Source organism: Erigeron canadensis, chromosome 2 (genome assembly GCF_010389155.1).
Source record: "Erigeron canadensis isolate Cc75 chromosome 2, C_canadensis_v1, whole genome shotgun sequence".
Taxonomy (NCBI): domain Eukaryota; kingdom Viridiplantae; phylum Streptophyta; class Magnoliopsida; order Asterales; family Asteraceae; genus Erigeron; species Erigeron canadensis.
The window spans coordinates 4,435,174-4,459,944 of NC_057762.1; the positions used below are offsets into that span (position 1 = coordinate 4,435,174).

The 24,771-nt window shown below is 32.9% G+C and overlaps 3 protein-coding genes and 1 long non-coding RNA gene across 4 annotated transcripts; 2 read left to right on the forward strand and 2 right to left on the reverse strand.

Annotated features, from left to right (window-relative positions):
• Nucleotides 1-5,741: 5,741 nt before the first annotated feature.
• LOC122586643 (oligopeptide transporter 2-like) lies at nucleotides 5,742-9,801 on the forward strand. Its single transcript, XM_043758627.1, has 6 exons — nucleotides 5,742-6,250; nucleotides 6,886-6,983; nucleotides 7,309-7,875; nucleotides 8,504-8,759; nucleotides 8,848-9,030; nucleotides 9,166-9,801. The coding sequence occupies exons 1-6, from the start codon at nucleotides 5,765-5,767 to the stop codon at nucleotides 9,778-9,780; spliced, it is 2,205 nt and encodes a 734-aa protein (XP_043614562.1). The 5' UTR covers nucleotides 5,742-5,764; the 3' UTR covers nucleotides 9,781-9,801.
• A 2,016-nt stretch (nucleotides 9,802-11,817) lies between these two features.
• LOC122586644 lies at nucleotides 11,818-12,901 on the reverse strand. Its single transcript, XR_006322052.1, has 3 exons — nucleotides 12,811-12,901; nucleotides 11,975-12,095; nucleotides 11,818-11,888 (listed from the first exon to the last, which is right to left on the reverse strand). It is a non-coding gene; the product is annotated as an uncharacterized LOC122586644 (long non-coding RNA).
• A 4,373-nt stretch (nucleotides 12,902-17,274) lies between these two features.
• On the forward strand, nucleotides 17,275-21,560 carry LOC122586641 (phosphate transporter PHO1 homolog 3-like). Its single transcript, XM_043758624.1, has 11 exons — nucleotides 17,275-17,835; nucleotides 18,602-18,884; nucleotides 18,969-19,017; nucleotides 19,093-19,164; nucleotides 19,252-19,381; nucleotides 19,459-19,838; nucleotides 19,939-20,088; nucleotides 20,200-20,352; nucleotides 20,439-20,717; nucleotides 20,830-20,969; nucleotides 21,052-21,560. The coding sequence occupies exons 1-11, from the start codon at nucleotides 17,301-17,303 to the stop codon at nucleotides 21,146-21,148; spliced, it is 2,268 nt and encodes a 755-aa protein (XP_043614559.1). The 5' UTR covers nucleotides 17,275-17,300; the 3' UTR covers nucleotides 21,149-21,560.
• A 239-nt stretch (nucleotides 21,561-21,799) lies between these two features.
• Nucleotides 21,800-24,771, reverse strand: LOC122589242 (SPX domain-containing protein 4). Its single transcript, XM_043761503.1, has 3 exons — nucleotides 24,382-24,771; nucleotides 22,531-22,696; nucleotides 21,800-22,426 (listed from the first exon to the last, which is right to left on the reverse strand). The coding sequence occupies exons 1-3, from the start codon at nucleotides 24,631-24,633 to the stop codon at nucleotides 22,020-22,022; spliced, it is 825 nt and encodes a 274-aa protein (XP_043617438.1). The 5' UTR covers nucleotides 24,634-24,771; the 3' UTR covers nucleotides 21,800-22,019.

Below are 24,771 nucleotides of genomic sequence, written 5' to 3' on the forward strand. Positions count from 1 at the left end.
ATTAAGGCTTTGATCTCCATGAAAATATGATATGATGATGAAATTGGGGTGTTGTGCGTGTTAGGAAACTGCCCAGGGATGAGAAAATATGAAGTGGTTACTTCCAAAGTCGTGTATGAAGGTTATATAAACTGAAAATTAATAAAACCCTTTAAATTCGGAATTTTGATGCAGCTATGGCCGTCCCAGACGGTCACCAGGGCGTCCCAGACTGCCCTCCAGAAATGGCAATTTTCCAGATTTTTGCTTTGACACTTCTTGACTTGATTTTCGACTTTGCTTGACTTCTTAATGATCCATTTAACTTCAATTTGTCACCAAAGACCTGAAACACTTAAACAAACATAAAAACGCCATAATCCTCTATTAACATTCACAAAACATGTCCGTTTTCATACTTTAAGATTAGACGAATTAGGCGTTTATCAACTTTGACCATCTAAATTTTATGCTCCTTTTATTTCGAGGCTTTTATTTTGGAATCGACTTTTCTATTACTCATTATCAACCGGAGCATAAAGCAGCTTTTTGGTCAGTTTACATTGCTGGCAATAATTAAATATCGTGAATGAATTATCCATAATTTTAAGCTTATATTCATTAGCGTGAGGATCTTTGATAATTCATTCTTACTTTTTTTAGTTGATTTCCACTTTCCCTAATGTTGGGAACATCTCCCCTAATGTTGGGAAAATTAAATCATATCAATGATAAACTTAAGCCATATACAAATCTTCCAATGATGGCTTTATCGAATACGTACACCTCTTTCATGTTTTAACTCATACCCAAAACCGTCATACTAATGTCTAGTGTAATCAGACAGTTTCGAACTGAATCAAAGCCTGAGCCTACACACTTCCAAGGTACGCCTATTTTCCCAACATTATTTTCAACATTTTTCAAAGTCTCATCTTTGTGCATTGTGGTGGAGCAACTTAATCATATATTGTACATTCAAAACCTCTTATGAGACATATGTGGTTTCTGACCATAAACCAATTTCAATGGGGAGAAACACTATTGGCATGATGCGAGTTCATATTATTGCATGTTAAATAACATGGCCCCAAATCATATTCATTTTGCTTTAAATAATCATTACCAAATCAATCATTATTGCCAATACAATATGGAACATACTCTCAATCTTACAAGATACATAATTAATTACGCAAACAACATGTTGCGACTTTGATGACCCATTTAGACGATGCATCGATTTAAAAATACTAAATGGTTAATATGGACAATGTATAGGCCTTTTTACATCTCCTTTGCATATGTTCCATAAACTAAGGGATTCAACCCTCATATTACTTGGCAATAACACACTTCTTTATATAAAAAAATATCCTCATATTTGATAATCACTTTGAATAATTTCATGGTTCGCATCATCATTGACCCGAGATGATCTAATCGGTCATGCCAGTTATCAAACAATATCGTTCTATAAACTTCTCATTTATGATTCACATGTGCTTTAATACAAGCCACATAATACACAAGGATATTAATGTAACATCACACTTTCAATTGTTAATCATATTAGTGAGAAAACCTTCTCATACCATTACCAAAGAATATTATCATAATTACAAATAAAAGATATAACGAATGATACTTGCAATATCACAAGAAAAATGTTCAAGATCTATTTTGGTTCATCCAATATTTATGTCTAAAGACGTCTATCATTTATAACACAAAATATTCAATCGAAAATTACAACTTTATGTATCATATAGTGTCTAACTAGCTAGAATGGCCGTAGACAATGAATAATCGTTATCACTATTCTAATCCAACAACAAATTAAAGTATTAATTATTAATGTAACCATATTAGAAGAGAGATGAATTTTAAGGAAACCATCATAGTACCGTAAGATTACTCGGATCTAAGACTAACACTCGATAGAACAATATTTTCAAGTAGATATAGATTTGATGCACGGATAATCTTAAACATGACAAAACTTAAAATCTTCGATTTCGTATTTACAAAAGCATTGAGATTCTATTTATTTATAGCAAATAAAGCCTAATATTGCAACTAAATCATATCCACGCATAAAAGAATGCATAATCTATACTATATTATAAATCAATATTGATTTTAAGTATATCTCCAAAATATTTCTCTCATCTATTATATATTTATCTAAAATAACCATAATACCCTTTCTCTCTCCTCAAATCTCAACCAATCATCTTTTTTCTCTCTCCTCCATAAATCATTTATTCCTCCAATTCATTCAAAATCTTTAATCTCAAAAATCATACGTCGATAAATTATAAAAATTGTATGGGTGTTCTTAAAATTTCATGCTCTTTCATTAGAGATGTCATTCGATATACTTTCGACGAATTTTTAAATCTGAGGGCGGAGGGCGGAGGCCGTAAGCATTTGACTATCACACTTTCTGACCTAGCTATCACCCCCACCATCTCACCCCGCAACGCGCAGGTACTTACTCTCGTTAGCAATCAAGCATGTACAGTTTAAACATAATATACTTCAATAAATTATCCATATGTAAACAGATTAAAAAGAAATTATTTATCAATAAACATTTAGTAGTTTGGCATCGAAGACATATATATAATATAGAAACAGATCCATTGAATAAGTTATAGTTGGAGAGAGCAAAACTTTAATATGATTTGTACCTTGTACGTATAGTTGATGCTACGAACCGAAGATCACCGTTTATATCACCAATAGGGAAAATCATCACATACGAAAATCTCAACCAAACTATACAAGACTTACAACTCACTCGACCGCAATGGAAGTAACTTATAGTGTCATAACTTGATAAGTATCAAATCAAGTAAATATGATATAATTCCATGTTAAAAACTTCCGTAGCCATGCTAAAAAAAACTTCTAGTAATGTATATGCTAAAAGATGTTTAGATTGATTAGAAACATAAAACATGATTGTTTTTCCATTCAAGATGAAGACTTTTAAACATAAAAGAGTAAATAATAAACGATTTAAACTTCAATCGAACAATCATAAAGTTGTTTGTATATTAAAAAACTCAATCTTGAAAAACAAAACATCTAAACAGAAAAGAAAAACATAACACAATCGATCGAAGACTTTTATTTTACATAGCATGTAGGCCTCATTGAAAATTCATATACATACGTGATACATTATTAAACATGCCAACCTAAATTTGATTGCAAGAAAAACGAATGTGTACATATATCAATTATCAAACAGATTCAAGACAGATTCAAGTTTATGCATATCCCATATCTGGTTATTAATTACTACATACCCTTATTATTTCATGCATTACCTATCAATCAACGAATGTAAAATAGAATGGAACGTTTTACCTGAAGTGTATCAGAATACGATATTTTCCTTGGTCTCCCACTGGATTCTCCCACTTTTTGCATACTGTGAAGATATTGCGGTTGCGGTATAGTGATTGAATCAACGACAAAGAAAGAAAATACTGTACATAAATAAATAAAAAATAATATGCGGCTTAATTTGTCTTTCTCGAATTCGTGACTCCCCTCAAGAACAACAGTCCTCACATCAGTTTTGTAACAAAAAAAATTTTATGCGCTCACAATATAATATAATTGGATCTTGAAATTAATGTTTGTTCTTAGCCAAACTCAAATCAGTTGACTTAGTGGATAAAAACTTTTTGACTACCGAAGCCATAGTTTTGTCAAAAGAAAGTTTGTCGAATGAAAAAAAAAAAAAGGTAAAGACTCATGCTGATAACGTGTTATAAAACTAAAAAAACAAAACAATAAAGAACACTTTTGGTATTATTATTAAGTTTTATAACCCATATAAATTCGATGCTAATAATATAACATGTGTTAATATAGCAACTCTAATATACTATAAATATGTGTTTCATCATCAACTTTATAATCAAAATTGTATTTTAAGATTTACAATGTATTAACTATATGTATTAATTAAGTTATTTGGATCAGGCCTCTGTTTAAGGCCCTCAAAATATTAAGGTCTCCAAATTTCATTTAGTTTTGGGCTTTCTAGTAGCTATTGAGCCTTTTTTTTTAACATAGGTCATAGGGCACTTGTCTATGTACGTGTAATGTATTTGAAACAACCGTCTACACATGCCTTCAGCCCTTCATTCTTTGTCTCTCTCACATTAACACAATAACACGCATGCACAGACTTATACATACATGCTGGAAAAGTTGTCTGATTTTTCATAATTCTATACATATAGTTATATACATACATATATAAAAGAACCAGAGATGTGTTGGATGATTGCATGCTAAGACTTTGGGCTTGACCATTCATATGGATCCGCGATTGATATTGCTCCCACTTGACGTGATTTGCTTAGGATCATCATCCAACTTTTTGTTGTATTTTGTATACATATGATGGTTGTAATTGCTCCTTATGCTTTTGGTGTATCCGATACTTGTTACATTTGAATGTATGAATGGGTTGCCTAATCCTTTTTGCATTTAGTTGTTACTCTACATAAATTTCATGACACGCTGTTCTTTTCCAATAATTTTGTGATTCTGCTTTGTTGGGGTGTTACAATTTCCCTTTCTTTTGAAGAGTGTCTCGCATCATATATATACAATGAACTTCGACACATGCATAAGTCAAAATCCATTTATTTTCCAATCCCACAAAGTTTGGTACAAAGAATTTAATCAAACTGTTTTACATCTAAATCATTGTTATTATTTCAAACAAGAATTTTTGAAACCTAGCTATATAAGTTTAATTAACAAAACGTGTTAGAGTATGCATGCGTATCAAACATCCCCTTCTTGATCAAGATTAATTTGTTTTATACAAAGTAACATGCATCCATTACTACATCTAACCACATGTTGCCTTCATAGTACCCACATAGATAGAAAGAGTGAATTATCATGATAACTCCATGGTCAAAGTGAAAAACAAGGCTAGCTCTAACAAACGTTTAATTTGATTACACAAATTAAAAGAAGGCTTCCACTACAACGGGGTAATAATCCAACGGTAAGAAAGTCTCTTTGTAAGAGCTTGGATTTGGGAGACCAAATTCAAGTCTGAGTGGACAAAGTTTTTCTTAATATTTTGTCGTGTCTCTACTTTAAACAATTAAATAGCCAATTTAAAGTTCATACAACGTTCATTTTGAGCTCAATTTACAGTTACTTTATTTTATAGATTTGTTTCGCACGTGACCTAGCTAAATTCTTGAGTTTGCCACTGCCAAAAAGTACCGTTCGATCTTGCGAAATTGGTAACACACATCGCTAATTCCCGGTTACACAATATCATATATCTTATCTTATCTAAGGATATATATATGTGCGCACGGACTCACCCACCTATGAATCTATCTATGATGATATATTTACGCGTATATTTGTCGCTTGCCCGGTCCTTTCTTATATATAAACTTAATAACTATGTTCAATATTAACCGATGATTAATTATTTACACTACATACATACACAAATCAAATTTCACGAGATTACCCACGTACCTAATTAATTTATTCCTGATAAATTGCCACACTTCACGAACATTAATATTCCCTTAATTATACCAGCTGTGATTCATTCATTCATTATCATAAGAATAAATCAAGATTCGAAAAACCAAAAGATCCTAAAATAACGTCCTAATAAAAATAAAAATATATATAAGTATCAAGACAGATTCCATATCAAACATATTACTTCAAAACCCTAAAAACATTCACTAGCTATATTCCTCCCATAACCATGGAGAACACCGAGACTGCAAAACCAACCGCCACTGACTCCGATGATGACGAGTCACCAATCGAGGAAGTCCGTCTAACCGTGTCCACCGCCGACGATCCATCGATGCCGGTATGGACTTTCCGGATGTGGTCCCTCGGTATCCTGTCTTGTGTGATCTTATCTTTTCTCAACACATTCTTCAGCTACCGAACCGAGCCTCTTGTGATCTCCATGATCTCAGTTCAAGTTGCCACTCTGCCCATCGGGCGGTTCATGGCCGCGGTCCTTCCCACAAAAAAATATCGTGTTTTAGGGTTTGAGTTTTCGCTCAATCCTGGGCCGTTTAACATGAAAGAACATGTTCTGATATCGATATTTGCGAATGCTGGATCCGCTTTTGGAGGTGGATCCGCATACGCTGTTGGGATTGTTAGTATCATTAAGGCTTTTTATCATCGAAAAATATCCTTCATTGCTGGTTGGATACTTGTTATCACTACGCAGGTGAGTATTTTTTTTATAAACTATAGTTATTATTTTATTTTTAATATATGGTAATTAATAATATTCCTATTATTATTATTAATCTCATTTGTTTGAGTAAATTTGTTATAAACATTTATTTAACATACGTTCATGCATGGGCCGCTACCTAGCTAGAATGTTGAACTACTGGGGTAATTAAAAGGAATGCAGAACTAGAAAGAAATGATATCAAAATTATATATCTTTAATTATATTATAATCAAATATATATTGCAATTTATGCAAATTAGAGGAAGAAGTCTTTACATCACTATAAAAAGTTATATAAGGTAATTAATTATAAATAATTATGAAAGTTCACAATCACACTTTTTAGTGTGGGAAAATTTATACACACTTTTATTTCTATATATTTTTACAAACAAATAAGTGGGATAATTTTTAATTTGTTTACATTCACTAGAAGTGTGAACAAATATAATATTTTTTTAATGATTATCTAGTTGTACATTTTTATCATGTCCACTATGTTTGTGAGAAAGTAGGTTCCTATATATTTTGTCACTACAACAATAATATTACTGTCAGGGTTAAAGTACAAAAATTTCAAACAAATTAAAAATTTAACAATAGTTCTTTTATTGGAGCTGCAGGTACTAGGATACGGATGGGCAGGTGTATTGAGAAAATATGTTGTGGACCCTGCTGAAATGTGGTGGCCCGCATCTCTTGTTCAAGTGTCTCTTTTCAGGTTCGTTATTCTGTTACTAACTTATTACAAATCATACGAAAAAAGGTATTGCGATCTTGTTAGTTTCAATGTGACTGAAATTTGGAATTGAAATACTACTACATCAGAGATCAAAACCATATATAAATGAATTTTATATATGTATACATAAAGAAATAATATAAGATTAATTAAGCAACAAATTCGAAAAACTTACTATAAAAATATACCACTAGCTACTTAGTTATGCAAATTAATTATTGAACTTTTGCAATTGCTTGTAGCTAGGTTCATTATATTTTCATATGAAACCTCTAAATTTGATCATAGATTATTTTTCTTTCAGGGCGCTTCACGAGACAGATGCATCGTCACGAATGACGAGAGCAAAGTTCTTTGTAATCGCTCTCGTATGTAGTTTCTCATGGTATGTCTTCCCCGGCTACCTGTTCCTGTCACTCACTAGCTTCTCGATCCTCTGTCTAGTGTTCCCAAAATCTATAACAGCCCAACAAATCGGTTCAGGCATGAGAGGGCTCGGGTTTCTATCATTCACGGCAGATTGGTCAGTGATAGCATCGTATTTGGGAAGCCCACTCGTGACACCAATTTTCGCTACTATAAATGTTTACATTGGCTTCATAATCATGATGTACATTTTAATCCCTAGCGCTTATTGGGGATTTAATATGTATAGTGCCAAAACATACCCAATTTTCTCGTCGCATCTATTTGATCATCGAGGACAAGTTTACAATGTGTCCGCTATTGTCAACAAAGATTTTGAGATAGATATGCCCAAGTACCAGGAACTAGGCCAGCTACATATGAGCATGTTTTTCGCTGTCACTTATGGTATTGGTTTTGCAGCTGTTATCTCTACCCTTACGCACGTCGCCTTGTTTAATGGGAGGTAATCCCCATTTTACGCTTTTACAGTTTGCGATTATACTAGCAGTAGTGACGATATGGGCGGATCGGACAACTAAGTTACATTTCACCCAATACAGAGCTCATTTTTGGACAAACTTTTCATTGTACATAATTTCCCGAGTTAATTGCACAAATTATCCCCATGGTTTACACATTTTCGTGATTTTCATCCCTCCAAGTTATTTCTAGTTAATTTCATCCTTCATCTTTACTTTTTAGCACCTTACATCCTTTTGATGGACGTAAGGTGCTAAAAAAATCTGCACTCTTTTCATGTTTTTCTTCCTTTAAAAGGATGTAAGGTGCTAAAAAGTAAAGATAGAAGGCTGAAATCCACTAAATATAACTTCGAGGGATGAAAACCACGAAAATGTGTAAACCACAAGGATGATTAATGCAATTAAATCTAATTTCCCTACCTATAATGTATCTTTAACAAACAGCTACGATCGAGCATATTATAAGAATGACCATATAACATTATTGAAATCATTCTTGTAATATCAATTAGACATAAAATTTGAATTCACCCATTTTAAACTAGTTTGGTTGAAATTGTTACCTCTAATATTGTGAAAACAATGTTGTATATCTTTGATTGTGTCCAGAGAAATAATGAGCCAATATCGAGCTTCGAAAAATGCCAAGAAGATAGATGTTCATACAAAGCTCATGAAGAAATACAAAGACATACCCGAATGGTGGTTTTATTTGCTTGTTAGTGCTTCCTTTCTTCTGTCGCTTGTGCTTTGTGTTTTCATGAGAGATGAAGTCCAAATGCCATGGTGGGGACTCGTCGCAGCTTGTATTCTTGCATCCGCTTTTACTCTTCCAATTAGCGTGATAACTGCTACTACGAATCAGGTATACGCTTGACCGAAATAACTATAAATTTACCCTTTAATTGTCTTTTGTGGACGCGCATCAAAAGTTGTGATCTTTTTGTCATCAGACCCCAGGGCTAAATATCATTACAGAGTACTTGATGGGACTAGTATATGCGGGAAGGCCCATAGCTAATGTTACTTTCAAAACATATGGCTATATCAGTATGGCTCAAGCCGTCTCATTCCTTAACGACTTCAAGCTAGGCCATTACATGAAGATCCCACCTCGTTCTATGTTTCTGGTTCAGGTAACTATTCAATCTTCCTTCCTCTTACAAACGGGTCTTCCACTGACCCGATGTCTAAATCTTTGTCATTTTACTGTAACACAAGAAGTATAATTGGAAAGGTAAATAACATTTCTATGTTTATTTTGTGGACAGTTCATTGGAACCGTTATCGCAGGGACAATAAACATCTCTGTTGCATGGTGGCTACTAACAACGATCGACAACATATGTCAAGATCACCTACTTCCTCACGGTAGTCCATGGACTTGTCCTGGGGATCGTGTATTTTATGACGCATCTGTCATATGGGGACTTGTAGGGCCCAAAAGAATATTTGGTTCTCTTGGACCTTACGGCGCCCTGAATTGGTTCTTTTTGGGTGGTTTTCTTGGACCCGTCTTCATATACTTATTACATAAAGCGTTCCCAAGCCAAAAATGGATCAAACTCATCAACTTGCCAGTAATTTTTGGGGCTTGTGCGGTGATGCCTCCAGCGACGCCAATCAATTTCAACAGTTGGGTTTTTGTTGGCATAGTTTTCAACTTCTTTGTACTCAAGTATCGAAAGAAATGGTGGCAAAAGTATAACTATGTTCTGTCTGCTGCGCTTGATGCTGGTTTGGCTTTCATGGGGATACTTCTATACTTCTGCCTCTCCATGTCTGGTATCGGAATTTCTTGGTGGGGTACAGCCGGCGAGCATTGTCCTTTGGCTACTTGTCCAACTGCCAAAGGCGTCCTCATCGAAGGGTGCCCCATCACATGAAATTTATCTGATGGTAGTATTAATTTTAGAAATATTAGTTCTGGATTACAATTAAATTATGAAGGTAATTTCTATTTCTTGTTTTATTTTTCTTTTTCTTGAACAAAAACTCCTGCATGCAATTAATTCGTGTTAATATTAGTAGTTTTTTTTACTACCTTTTTGTAAGATAGATAGATGCATATGTCCTGTTTTTGCTTAAGATAAATCATTTGATTAGAACGAATGTTTGCAGACGTAAAAACCAATCACTACCACAAGAACATACGGTAGATAAGCTAAACCCTCCTCTGATCATAATCAAAAATGCAAAAACCACAAGAACCTAAATAATCAATTCGCTTAAAGTGATCCAGGCATTTGCATCAAATTACCGATTAAAAAGCACAGAAAAAAACGGTAGGTAATTAACTTTGTTTGTCTACGATGCATTTTCCTTTGTTTAAGGATGTCTCTAAAGGTAGTTTCATATACAGTTAATTGTAATTAATTTTATATATAAAAGACAATGACCGGTTTTTCTATAAGTTTTTAAATTAATCAAATTATGCTAAATAAGATACCTCAATTTTTTATTTTTATTTTTTTTTAAAGTAGTGGATTAATCATCGCAGCGAAGGCTCTAGGCCTCTAGCATAAGCTAGTTTTACATACCTTCTCACCCCCCCCCCCCAACTAACCGCCCAAAGGCACGACACTAATTAGGGATAAAACCCTGCCCTTTCAAGGTTTGATCCTGAGACTCACAAAGAGACTATTGCCTTATGTCCAACCACTGCACTGCAAGTGGAAGTACAAGATACCTCAAATTCTCAAGGCATTCTATCTATGTAACAATTTTTTATTTTATTTTATTTTTTTAAGGTGAATTTTGCTTGAATCTTCGTGTCATGATTCGACAGCGAGAGGTCTAGCATACGTTGTCTTAACTCCCGCACTAGAGAGCTTCCTCGAAATAAAAATGTCTATTTCAAATACCCAATGGGGGAAAACCCCCTACTAATCCGCCCAAAAGCACGACGATTAATAAGGGTAAACTCTGTCCTCTCAGACTTGAACCTGGGTATACCCAAGTCAAACCCTCATAAAAAGACTGCCTTATATCTCAAAGGTTGCCGAGTAGGGATTCGAACCTGGGTCGTGAAGGTCACCAGTGAAATTCCAAATCACTACACCAACTCATCATTGATAATTTGATATCCATATAGCAATTACAAGGTTGAAAATAAAATAAAATAACCTGTAAAGACATAACATTTGTTGTTCGGAAACAAGATATATGACATTTTCAAAAGAGTAGTGATATTAGTACCACACTTTTTAATTCATTTACCACAACGTACAGCTTTTAATGTAGACTGTACAATTTAATACTGTATAATTGTGGTGCATTAATCAAATGTTATGGTACTAATATCACCTTCTTTTTCAAAACAATAATTGTTCTAAAAGTAGGTCTTGTGAGTCATTTTTACAAACACCTATAAACAATTTTGCCTATCAACTAGGTCTAAAAATAATATATATTCGATTATACGTTAAGAAATATGATAATAAATCAGTTTTCATATTTAATACGGAGTAATTAAAAGAAAGCCATCCATTATTTAAATGGTATGTCTTGATTATCATATATATATATATATATACTAGATGGGAACCCGCGCGATACGGCGGAGTCTATATATAGACTTCGAAGTGGTGTGACAACGTTAATTCAAACCAAATACTCATATAAATTTAAGAAGGGCACAAATTTCATTTATAAAGATAAAAAATAGAATGTCAAATGCAAGACCGAATAGGATCATACATATATGACAACTCATTCCTTCCACAGGTCTCGAAATTCATCGATCTACAGTGAATTAGTTATCTTGTTTATTTTTTTCTTGTTTTGGTCTATCCTTTTTTGCGTACTTGTCAACCTTCTGTCTTCTCCGCAGCTCATATTTAAACATTGAGTTAGTAGGAATGGGTTGATATGAATTTTTGGTAAATAAAACACAATGTAGGCGTTTTTCCAATTTAAAAAATTACCTTAGAGATGCCAGCTGATCAAATTGGAGCTCTTCCAAATTAGGTCCCGGGAACTTAACCTTTTACCACTGCAAATAATGCAAAAATTCAGTTCCAATTTAGGTTGTTCAAAATAAACACAAATGAATGGGAACTAATTTAAACATATTACCACCTTCTTTCCCTTCTTAGACTGGTCAATGGGGTGACAGTGGTTGGAGTAAAAGTGACAAAAGCATCCAGAGGAAATGCAGCACTTGGACCAGGCATGACGGCAAAAGCAATGGTTGAAGCATCTGTAAAATGAGTTGTTATTAATGGAATGCATAGATGTTGTGGCTCCCATACGATCATTCCAATCAAAAGTTAAGAGATTGTGCTAAATAAAATTAGTGAGAATGCGACTTCTACCCGTTTACAATGAATTGCTTAAGGATCATAAAGAATACCCTACATAAGTCCAGAAACATGCTCAAACAATAGTGTTTGGTTTTTTTAAGACAAATTTTAGAATTCACAAAACTTGGAGTTGTAAAAACCAATATTAGTCTTTTGTTATTCCCATCATCCTATCTTCTTGCAATGATTGTTCAATAAATTTTATTAATTATATCTTTCGATTTTAAATCATCCGTATAGCGGAGTCATGTGAAACCAAATCCTTGCCATCAGTGTTTTTTTTTTTTTACAATGAGCCCATAAAATAAATCCATACCAAAAAATGTACAAAAATGTGGATAAAAAATATGACTTCTAATATTTCTAGGGAAAGCCATGAAATTTACTTAAAGTTAGACTAAACCTCATATCAAAATATCAAAACTTACTACGGAAATCATCATTTATTCAACACTGATTTTGTTCAAAAAGAAACATTTTGGAGCACAAAGATCATGTTAATAAGTCAAACAAATATGTCATAATTCTATTCCGAGTTCAGCAAACACAATAATATGTAAAAGCTAAAAAGATATAGTTCTAGTTTAATAAGTCAAATATGTGAATTGGTACCTTTCTTCACACTACTAAAACTGTTCTCATTAGTGAACTCTTATTCCTATCCCCTTCAAGCCATCACTTTCCGGTAATCTTCCAACGGAAGTGAAACCAAATCTGTATTGAAAGAAATACACAATTCCCAAAAATTAGCTGTTTATTAATTGTATTGAAGACATCGAAAAAATATAAACAAAATTAAAAAAATACCTATTTAACAATTGAGTCCTCATGATGTTAATCAGGAGATGTCTAAACCTTTTGCACCAGATTCATTAGCCATACAAAAATGATCCATAATCAGCAACACTAATAAACAAACAATAAATTATCAAAAATGATCCTCATCAACTAACAGCAATAAAAATAATACATTTATCAGTTTATGTAGGCAAGCAGATTTGTTTTCACGACTGCAATACTCCTTTTGATTGTACAAACCGTAACCGTAGGGGACTCAACTGTTGTTTGCTAGAGGGTTTTCATCACTTCGCCAATACATAAATTCGATTATTAAAGAAACATATCCACCAATAATTTAAAGAACTTTAAAAGAAATAAATAAAATTACTTAATATGAAGTAAATTCATGAAAAAAAAATATATCAGATGTGTTACTGATGACGAAAGAAATAGTGAACAATACCTCCATCCCCTGATCACATATGGTATAAAAATATCAATAAAAACTGCCAAATCTGACCTGGACAAAATCATGCATGGTTTATATGTATGAAATCATGTTTGACTCACTTACTACTTATGAACTAACTGATCGTGATGGACAACACAACTAATCATTATGAACAAATAATGAACGGCATTGTTGGTGGTGATGATAATCATAGTCATCAGAATCAAAAAAATAAAATTAGGATGAAGCTTTTTCTGCCATGTTTTGTATGCTTCTTCCAACGCTTTAATATTAATATTAAACTTTTTATCCTGTCAAGTAAACTATAATGTTTAAATGTAATAAAAGTTAAATATCATAATCATCAAAATATAAAAAGAAATTAAAACCTGATAATTAATCATGATATATGACGTTATAGATAGACGCCCATGGTAGTGGTGGTGATGATTCCGGCGGTGATTGGCAGAATCACAAACCCATCAATTATTTGATTAGGTTTCCGGCGAGATGGTTGTCGGGACAGGTGATCAACAAAAACGTAGATTGATGGTGGTGGTGATGATGATTCCGACGGTAATTGGCGATAAGACAAACTGATAAATTATGTGGGCGCCGGCAAATGATATAAAAGAATAGATCGATGGTGGTGGTGGTGGTGGTGATTACCCATAAATTAGATGGCCAACAGCAGATGTTCAACAAAAAGAAAAGCGATACTCGTGGTGGTGATGATGATTACGGTGGTTTATGGCGGAGGTTGATGGTGATGATTCCGACGGTGTCATCGGGTTAGAGAGGGGCGAGAGAGAAGAGGGTTTCAGGATCGGTGTGTTTTCTTTTCGGTTTAGGAGGGGCATTTTAGGAATAAAAAAAGTGCTTAAAATTAAGAAAGCCAATATGCTTTATAAGGGTTTATAGATATAGATATATATACTAGGTCTTTTACTCGCACGATGTGCGGTTATTTAAAAATGTTGTTTTAGTAATTATAACTATACATTATAAGAGCGGAACCTAGATAGAAGGCGGAGCACCAGCCCCGGCCGCCGATACAGTTACCATTATTTAGGCATGTACATATAAATCTATATTATCATTAAATGGAAATTTTTACATTTATTGAAATAGATAAATTCAAAATATAACTCTTATTATTTATTAAAATCTTTGCAATTATATAAAAACATACGTTATCAAATATTCATATTAACTATCACATATTATACTTCATGCAATACTAATGAACATAAAATGAAGTTAAAATGTAAATATAATGTAAAATCATAACGATCTTTTATTTTTTGCAAAGTGATATGTGACTTATTAGAATTTCATCACACTCTTTCAAAGAAAATAGTTTCATAAAACTTACTTCATCAAATAATAAAATTCATAAAAGTTGAAAAGCTTTAATTAGATATAGTTAGAAACCAAATTCAAATTATAATTAGATTACAAAGAACAAACCTATGATTCAAATTATGTTGAATTCACCTAGTAATTGATAATAGTTTTTATAAAACGTAAAAACACCACCACGAAAAGGATAAAAGACTATATTACAATGTGATATATAATATTGGTTATATTAGATAGTAAGATTAAGAAATAAATAATTTGAAAACCAAATATTTTCCAATTTTAAAAATAGATTTTAAATTCATACGGTTTCTATTATGATATAGAATGTGATTTTTTACTTTAATTTTTGTAAGATTTTGTTTATATATAGATTTGATTTTTATTTAATTTAATAGTTTTAGATAATATAATTTTGTAGATTTATATATTGTAAAAAAATATAGAGATGCTACATAGGATAAAGACCTATGTGGCAATTTTTGAAAATAGCTTTAAATTGTAGAAGACTTTAAAATGTTAGGATAACTATTATTTTAATATTTATATAGATATGGGGGAAGTGAATATGGGGGGAACTCCTCACAATTTGTTTTTTTAATTCATAAATATCATGGGGGTCCATCATTTGTTTAAAATACAAATACTAATAAAATATTTGTATGTGAGAGGTTCCCCATCTAAGCTTACATGGGGGACAACTCCATATTCACTTTTCCATGAAAAAAAAATTATAAAAAAAGAATTTACCAGGATGTTGATGAGGATAATTGATTTTGAAAGGAAAGAAACTCGTTGAAATCAAATATCAAATTTCCGAGGACAACTCGTGCAGATAATATATTATAAACTTTGATTTTGAATTAACCATAACAATCACAATAGTCAATAATGAAAGATCAGGATCCTCTAAAATTGTTTTCAACTTTACTAGTAAAGTTAGAAACATCTTGACATTTGGATTAAAATCAAAGGTCAAGATTCAAAGATTAAGATCACCAACTTTATCGATAAAGTTATAAATAACTTTAGAGAATTCTCATCCGTGAATACTATAAATAAAGGAGAAAAAAGCGCAGAGGGAGAAAAGAACGATGTATTAGAGTAAAGGTATCTATATCTATAATTTTATACTATATAATAAAATAAATAGCCCACATGTTAAAAGTTACATAGAGGAAATGTCTAAACGACTATCCCTGTGAAAAACAACCATAAATCTAAAACATGACAAACATCAAAACTCTCTTTTTCTCACATCGACTCCCTTACATGATTTTACACACAAGTCTGTACCATGATATCTATTGTAACTCGCGGGTATCATGCTAGTGTATATTAGATAAAATAGGGTTACCATTTATATAGTGTACATAAAGCTTAAAAAATAAGCTAAGAGTAGAATAATGATTACAAAATATATATTTGTATTTAATATAATCATTCGATGTTCCAACAAACCATCAATCAATTCTTGGTATAGGTGTGGAGTTCGAATCCCACTAGTAAAGTTTTCTTGTAGTAATTACTAACGTTACTAACATTTAGCCGTTCAAAAAAAAAGTTACATATATCTATATTACTTATTAAAAAAAACATCTCCTTATTGAAAGTTACATAGGAAGAAATATCTAAAATGTCAATCATTATCTATGCTAAAATCATTATCTATACTACGTAACATTTTCACTTAGCAACTCTTAACTTTAACATTAAGAGAAATGATAATAGTATCATCATTTTTTATTAATCTACCACAAGATACAAGATTTTCAGCATACAGTACAAGTCACTGTTGCGTATGTGTGGTAGATTAATTACCTGTGGTGGTACATTTATCACTTCCCCAACATTAATAATTAAATTACACCATTAATCTTTTATCTTGTAATATATCTCCATTAACCATTTAAAATCAATTATTTGTATATCAATTATCTACCCTACCCGATGTCGCATTCACCACAAACAATCACCTCCGTCACCATAACGTCACCGCCACGACTAGCGCCGCATTACGTGACTACGGTGTTAGTTTATGAAAAGGAAAAAGAAAAAGAAAAAAACATTAGTAATCGCTTATCTAACAACTTTGATTGATTAGTAATCGCTTTTGAAAATAAGAGACTTTTTTGACTTTTTTTTTAATAATAAATATTGAAATGCGAGTATGATTTTTATGATGGACCACTTTATAACAACTTTGAGGAACTATTTGCTAGAAAAGGTAACTTTAATATATTAAAAAAATACAAAATATGGTTACCAATAATTGATGCCAGCTTTATCCATCCATGGTAAAAGAAAACACGTTTGTATGACTGTATATGAGCCATCTTTTCAAAAAATAGCAATTAGGAAGCTGCTAAGAAAAATAAAATATTAATGGTAAGCTTTATATCTTTGTAAATAATAAGACTTTGCTTTGACCACTTTACATCACCAACCAACACTATATAAACTTACCAATCAATGTAAAATTCTTTGATATCAAAAAACAAAACTAACAATGAAGTTTGGAAAGGAATTTGGTACACAAATGGTGCCAGAATGGCAAGAAGCATACATGAACTACAACTATCTCAAGACACTTTTAAAACAAATCTTGTTATTTCGACAACGGCCAAGCGTGTCGGATAAGGTGAAGTCGACGTCGAAAGCGTCTTCTTTGAGGAGAAAAGGGTCTCTTTTTAGAGCATTTAGTGGATTGACTAGTCATACAAGCAAAAATGATAAACAAGATGAAGTGATTATGATTAGTACAATGCAACAACCAGATGAAGAACAAGGCGAAGAGTATCCGCGATATCAAACGATTTTTCTCAAATCGTTGGAGGAAGGCGGGGAGTTAGAGCTTATTTTCTTTAGAAGACTCGATAATGAGTTCAATAAAGTGGTTAACTTTTATAGAACAAAAGTGAAGGAGGTTGTCAAGGAGGCAAAGGAGTTAGATATTCAAATGGAGGCTCTCATTGCTCTTCGAATCAAAGTACATCATCGAACCGATGCTGATGTCACTCCCCTCACCTTTGAAACAAATACAGGTATTAACATGGATACATATATCTAGACTCCTCTTTAATGTATGGTATAAATATATACATATACATTGCGAACAGTGAATTCATGTTTAAATGACATTTAGAAACAAACAAAAAAAAAAGTGAGTTACAGAGTTTTGAATAAAATATATGAATATAAAAAAAATATACATCAGTCGATAAATATTAAAATGTTGGAGATTAGTAAAGTCATGTGAATCTAAATGTAGTAAACTTATTTAGAATATAATATGTAATTTAATCTGATCTAACTATATTGAAGATTGAAGTTTTTTATATACTTTTCAGAAGGAAGTGATAAATCTACAACAGTTATTAGCCCTCTACAATAAATATATATGTTTTCCTGCATAGTTTATAACTGCGTAAAACATACATTATTGTGTCATTCCCCTTCTCAGAATACTTCAACAATGAACAAAAAAGCTTTCCAAAAGCACATTATTTTACAGAAGAATTTAAAATAACTACTTTGTCTTTCAATAAATATCAAAAACCCAGTAGGATGTATGCTGATTTTGAGTTATAGCTTAGGATATATTTTTAAAACTCTGTAGTTTAAAAACATAACATCAACATCTGTATCTGTATACAATTATATATATCGATAGTATTAACAATTTTAGGAAAAGAAAAACGATACATATGCTTATAACAAGACTACAAGAGAATGAGTATAATCCACATCGAAAATGAATGAATAGACATTTTTGGTTCATGTAATTTAGACATTTTTGACAAAATGAAGGTTCAAACCCATTGGAGGTAATTCAAGAATCCAAAGTAAGTGAAGAACATCAAGTAATAAAATTGAAGGATGCTAATGAATCCAGGATGGCTTCTTTAGAAGTTTTGAATCGCATAAAGATAAATGCCGCACCAGAAACACCCATATCCACCATGAGAAGTGTTTTCAATAGTTTAAATCTAGACTTAAATTACAACAGAAATGAACTCAAAGCTGCACAGCAAAAGTTGAAGCGGGCTTTTATCGAGTTCCATGAAAAGCTTCGGTTTCTAAAGAACTACAAGTACGTACTTACTAGTTATAACCACTTTCCAGTTGACCTTAAAATTGGTTCATCTAACTGAATTGTATCTTGCTCTAAGTCCAGCTTCCTGAATCAATTTGCCTTCTCCAAGATAATGAAGAAGTACGATAAGGTTAGAAACGCTGCGTTTTTATGTCAATGTCTCGATTTCCAGGTGTTCACTTGCTGACTTAGATTCTTAGTGCAGATCACGTCAAGAAATGCAGCAGACACGTACTTAGAGATGGTTGAAGGATCTTACTTGAGTCAATCTGATGAGGTAGATTATATATAAAAATATATAGATGGTATATATACATCAGATACCTTTGTGCTTGACACTTGGCTGAAACTATCATTTCTTCAGGTTGCTAAGCTTATAGCAAGAGTTGAAGCAACATTCATAAAGCACTTCTCGAACCAGAATCGTGATCAAGGAATGAACATCTTAAGGCCAAAAGCTAAACGAGAAAAGCATCGGGTTACGTTTTTGGTTGGTAAGTTATTAGCATCCAGCAAGTTATATATTGTTGGCATGTGCGGCACAACTCACCAGTGTAATTTTATTGTGTAGGCTGCTTCTTTGGATGCTCGTTAGCACTTATAGTAGCGATCATCTTAAGTATACATACTAGAGATTTTCTCAAGAGTGAAGAACAAATTCAGTACATGAATACCATTTTTCCACTATACAGCATGTTTGGATTTTTTGTGTTACATATGCTGATGTATGCTGGAAATGTTTACTATTGGACGCGTTATCGAGTCAATTACTCCTTTATATTTGGATGCAAACCGGGTACAGAATTGCGTTTCAAGGAAGTTCTACTCATTAGTTCCAGTCTATCAGTACTCATTCTTGCGGCTATACTTACAAACCTTGAAATGGACCTTGATCCGAACACTCAAACATACAAAACAATAACTGAATTACTCCCTCTAGGCTTAGTCACTGTAAGATCTTTTTCCTGCTATATACCAAGTATATACCCATTATATACAGTTCAACATTAATTTATTTTGCTAAAAACTTATTGTGAACTATGTCTTGCAGGCTGTGCTTTTGATAGCAATCTGTCCATTTAATATTTTCTATCGCTCAACCCGTTACTTCCTCATGGCCTGTTTATGGCGCTGTATTTGTGCTCCTCTTTATATGGTCACTCTCCCTGATTTTTTCTTGGCTGATCAGTTTACTAGCCAGGTGATTTAGAAACAAAACAGCTTGAAAATATAATAACGATGACTGTACATCTAACAGCAATTATTGATTAAGGAACTAAAACTAACTGAATATATTTTTTTATGGTTCCAGGTCCAGCTACTGAGGAGTTTGGAGTTCTATGTATGCTACTATGGTTGGGGGGATTTCAAAAAGAGGGATGCACAAACTTGCAGTGATAGCAGTATCTATAAAACCATTTCCATATTTATCGCTGTTATCCCATATTGGATTCGATTTCTACAGGTCCATTGATCTACTTGTGCATTTTCCAGTTTTACAAGTGGTAACTAGAGATGATTCTTTTTCTAAACTGAAATTTATCTGTATAGTGTGTCCGACGCTACTATGAAGGGAGTGATTCGACACAAGCTCTGAATGGACTAAAATACTTCTCTACCATTATTGCTGTTGTTTCAAGGACAGTCTATGATCAAAGGAAAGGAACGACCTTAAAAATCATTGCTGCATCTACCTCGGGAATCGCAACAATTTTTAGTACCTACTGGGATCTAATAATGGATTGGGGTCTGCTAAATAGAAGCTCTGAAAATCCATGGTTAAGAGATAAACTCATTTTGCCTAACAGATCTATCTACTTCATAGCAATGGTAATGATAGTATTAATTACTGAACTTTAACGCTCACCACTACAAATACTGCCTCATTTGAGATGCAATTATTCTTTTGAGCAAAATTTGACTTACTATAGATAATGTGCAGATAGTGAATGTGATACTGAGACTTGCCTGGATGCAGACTGTACTAGATTTCACTGAAGCCTCTTTCCTCCATAGAAATGCCCTAACTGCAATAATTGCGAGTTTGGAGATTATTCGGCGTGGCATATGGAACTTCTTCAGGTCTGAGTTCCATTTTTGATTGCATAAACATAAAAACAGTATACGAAAACAGAATCTAATATTGTACTAAATAATGGGTTAGGTTGGAGAATGAGCATTTGAACAATGTTGGAAAATTTCGAGCAGTCAAGACGGTGCCATTACCTTTTAGCTATGAGGACGAAGACAAGGATCTGTAATTCATTTCTACACAGAAATTGTAAAGAAGCACAAGTTTTGTCTACATTGTTTCATAGCAATAACTACGTACATAATTGATACGGACCCTGCTACTGGATTACACTGGATTAGCCCAAATTGGTTCAGGGAAGACCCAGCTAAAAGGAGGCTAAGGGAAATTAGGACTTAGGAGAGGCAGCATTCCGACTGCGAGAGAGTGGGGGGTAACCCACTGAACCGGGATGGGTAATTAATTGTTCCTGCTAAATATAAGTTTAAGTATTTTGAGTTCTTTGTTTGGTAGTCAATGAAAGTTTTGTTTATCGACTTAGGTTTCTTTACCTTTGTAATAGGAGATTAGCTTATCTCGAATCAGGCCAACTATTTTGCTTGTTCTTTTTTCACTATAATCAGATTTTCGGTTTCTATCAACAATTCTTTTAGAATATACTAGAAAGAGGAATTCAACAAAAACAGCCAATGATACTTCTTATACTTTCTAGTAACTCAGAACTTTGTGAATTTGAAATTCTAAAGTAGGTGTCAAAGCTATGCCTCCTACCTAAGCAGAAAATAAATGCTTAAGATCAACAGGCAGTGATCACTAATCGTCAAATCCCTTAATCAATGGAGGTGTTATAGAAAAAACAAATCTTATATTTACCCTTTCATAACAAATTAACAATGCTCGCAACTAACTGTTATTGCAGAAACAAATCAAGCAGTTCTGTATGATTTACAAAAACAAAAAGAAACAAAAGTAATATTCCAAAACTTAAACCTCACAAAAAGAATCATACAATGTCAAAATATCGACATACTGTCATAGTGTAGTTCTTGTTCCGCAGTAGTTTCAACCTTAATCAGTATTGAACAAGAAAGCAGAACCTGTTACTCTCGTTCTGATTGTGATTCAGAAGATGAATCTTCTGCAGTTATAGCACCAGTGTCAATATCTTGGTTGCCAAATATAGATGCAAACGATAGCGGATTGGAGGTAGAACTTTCTTTCTTAAGACCCTTTATGGTTTTAATAGCATCAACTGTCCGCCTATACACATCTGAAGTTCCCTCCCCGGTTGACAACAGTGCTCTTGTGGTATCACTACCTCTGCTGGTAGATTCAACTACTTCCTCTTCTATAGGAAAGAGAAGTTCGAGATTTTCCTCACACTCATGGACCAATCTTGTAAGAGGTTCTGTGGTAAAAAACGGCTGGCGAAGTGCAAGTTGTGTAAAATGTACACACAGTAATCCACCTGTTCTTTTATCATATTTCTTCAAAATTTTAATGATACCTATAAAACAAAAAGATAACAGCAAGGTTACCAAGAATCCATTTAAATTTAAGATATGATACACAACTAAAAGATAGTGTATAGTTATATATAAGATATTTTACCTGCAAAGTTTAGGGAGCTGTAGTTTTTGAGAAGCACCATCTCCCCATGAATCGTGACAAAATCTTTACGTATCGCCATCATCTCATCACTGAATTCACTTTCTGATGTAAAAACTCCATCTTTGCAGCTTTTCTCCTTCACTTGCTCAATTCTTTGTTTCAGCTCCTGTTTTAATCATGAGTAATATTGGTGAGAAGATGCAGATGTGAGATTTTCATTTATAATGATTGTAATAATTTGAATTACAAGAAACAGAAGGTGAAAGAAAATCGAGTAATCGACAATACGTTCCGACTAGATTGGAAACTAGTAAGCAAAGGAAAAAATCAAAAAAAACTATCATACTCCCTTAGTCCCAAACAAAGTAATTTTGAATCATGGACACCACGTATTGCACCTATAGCATATCACCCCAAGTCCAAAGTAGAAACCTAACTTAATAAGCTCCAAACAACCTAATAACATGTAAAAGTTATCCCTGCTTTATAACCAAGGACAAATTAGGGAGTGAGACTCCTATTTCAAATTCAGTAGCAATGTTATGAATGGTGTTGAACCCTTGGAAATTAGATCCTGGGTAGGCAGTGATTTTAATCATTGTAACCAAATGGTTGTATGTAATTAAGGCAGAAGTGGAACTATTTGTAAAAATATGGCCCGAAGTTTGGGATATATAGAAACTAATTTGCTGTACAGAAAAAAAAAAAACAAAACAAAACAAAGAAGAAAAGAAAAGGAAAAAAAAAAGAAACCTCATGCTTTAAACTGCATTAGCTCACACACACCACAGTATCAAACACTAACACCAACATGTTACAACTTACAAGTGTTGTCAGATGAGTCATTATTAGGTTTATATTGTAATACACTAATTTAAGTAACATACATATCAAAGAAAACCAGGCTCCATTCATGCTAAGAATACCAAAACCAAAATGAAATTGATGATCCAACTGATTTCGTAATATGATCAGAAACTATAAATGAAGGTAAGCGATTGAATATAAGAACTGATTTTGTAATAATTCAACATGCACACTTGGCTATCTCTATCTATCTCCAAATAAAGATGTTATCTCATTTTGAATCTTCAAAACACAACAATCACTTTAACAACACATCTAAATTCACAATATCCATGTATATAGTATATACTATATTCCAATTTTTAAGAGTTCAATGCAAAACAAAAATTCTATAACATCCCAAAGTCCGGAATTCGTTGATTGTCAATGAAACTAGAAAACACAAGTCTTCAGCTTTTGAGTACTTCTAAATATCGAGATATATCAAGCGTACATATCCACCAAGTGGAACTTGATTCAAAATGACACCGGCTAAGCATAATTGCCAGTTTACCACACCGTAAGTTTTCTAATTTCTAACTACTCGATCAAATATAAAGATATATCAAGTGCTCTGTTATCTTTGACAGCTAGATCAAGTTAGTAACATCGAACTAAATCTCATATACCTCGCAGATTCTACAGTAGTCCCCCGGTTTAAGACTACATTGCACACTTTTCTCACAAACTGTAAGCTTCGGTTTTCGCAAACTACTTCCAAGTAGGTCATACGTCCATGTACTACTCTCACCCAAACATGCTAAAGCTACATAATTCCTATAAGGTGCACTATGCCAGCGGCCCGAAACGCGTTGTGTGAAACGGGGCGAAATTTTCCTAATGAACCGGGTGACACGGGTATCCGCCTAATCGTAATTTAACAACTTAAAAGTATAGAAAAATAGTAAATTGGCACATACCCTAGAATCAAAATTTTCTAATCATTCTCTAAATTATAACAAAACTAATTAAAGTGTAATTAACAAGAGTAATTAAGGGGAAAACCTGAAAGCGGATAACGAATTCTTCTTCTTTATCAACATAGAAATCATTAAACTTTTCAAGTTCTTCATTAAGAATCCTAACAAACCACTGCTGAAGATCATCAGCTACCTGATTAGGATTAGGATTAGGATTAGGGTTGGGATTAGGGAGGTTTTTAAGGAGTTTTTTAAGGGGTTTGTAACACAAGTATTTGTCTTTCCATTCAGGTAATGTTTGTTCTAAATGGATTCCCAATTCTTTACCGAATTTCATTTTTCCCTGATTATAATTATAATAAAAAGAAATTGATTATTGATATCAACGCTTTTTTATTATGTTTTGAAAGTAAAGGTTGATGAATGAAATCGACAAAGTCCAGTATGAGTTTTTTTTTTTTTTTTGGTGTTTTCA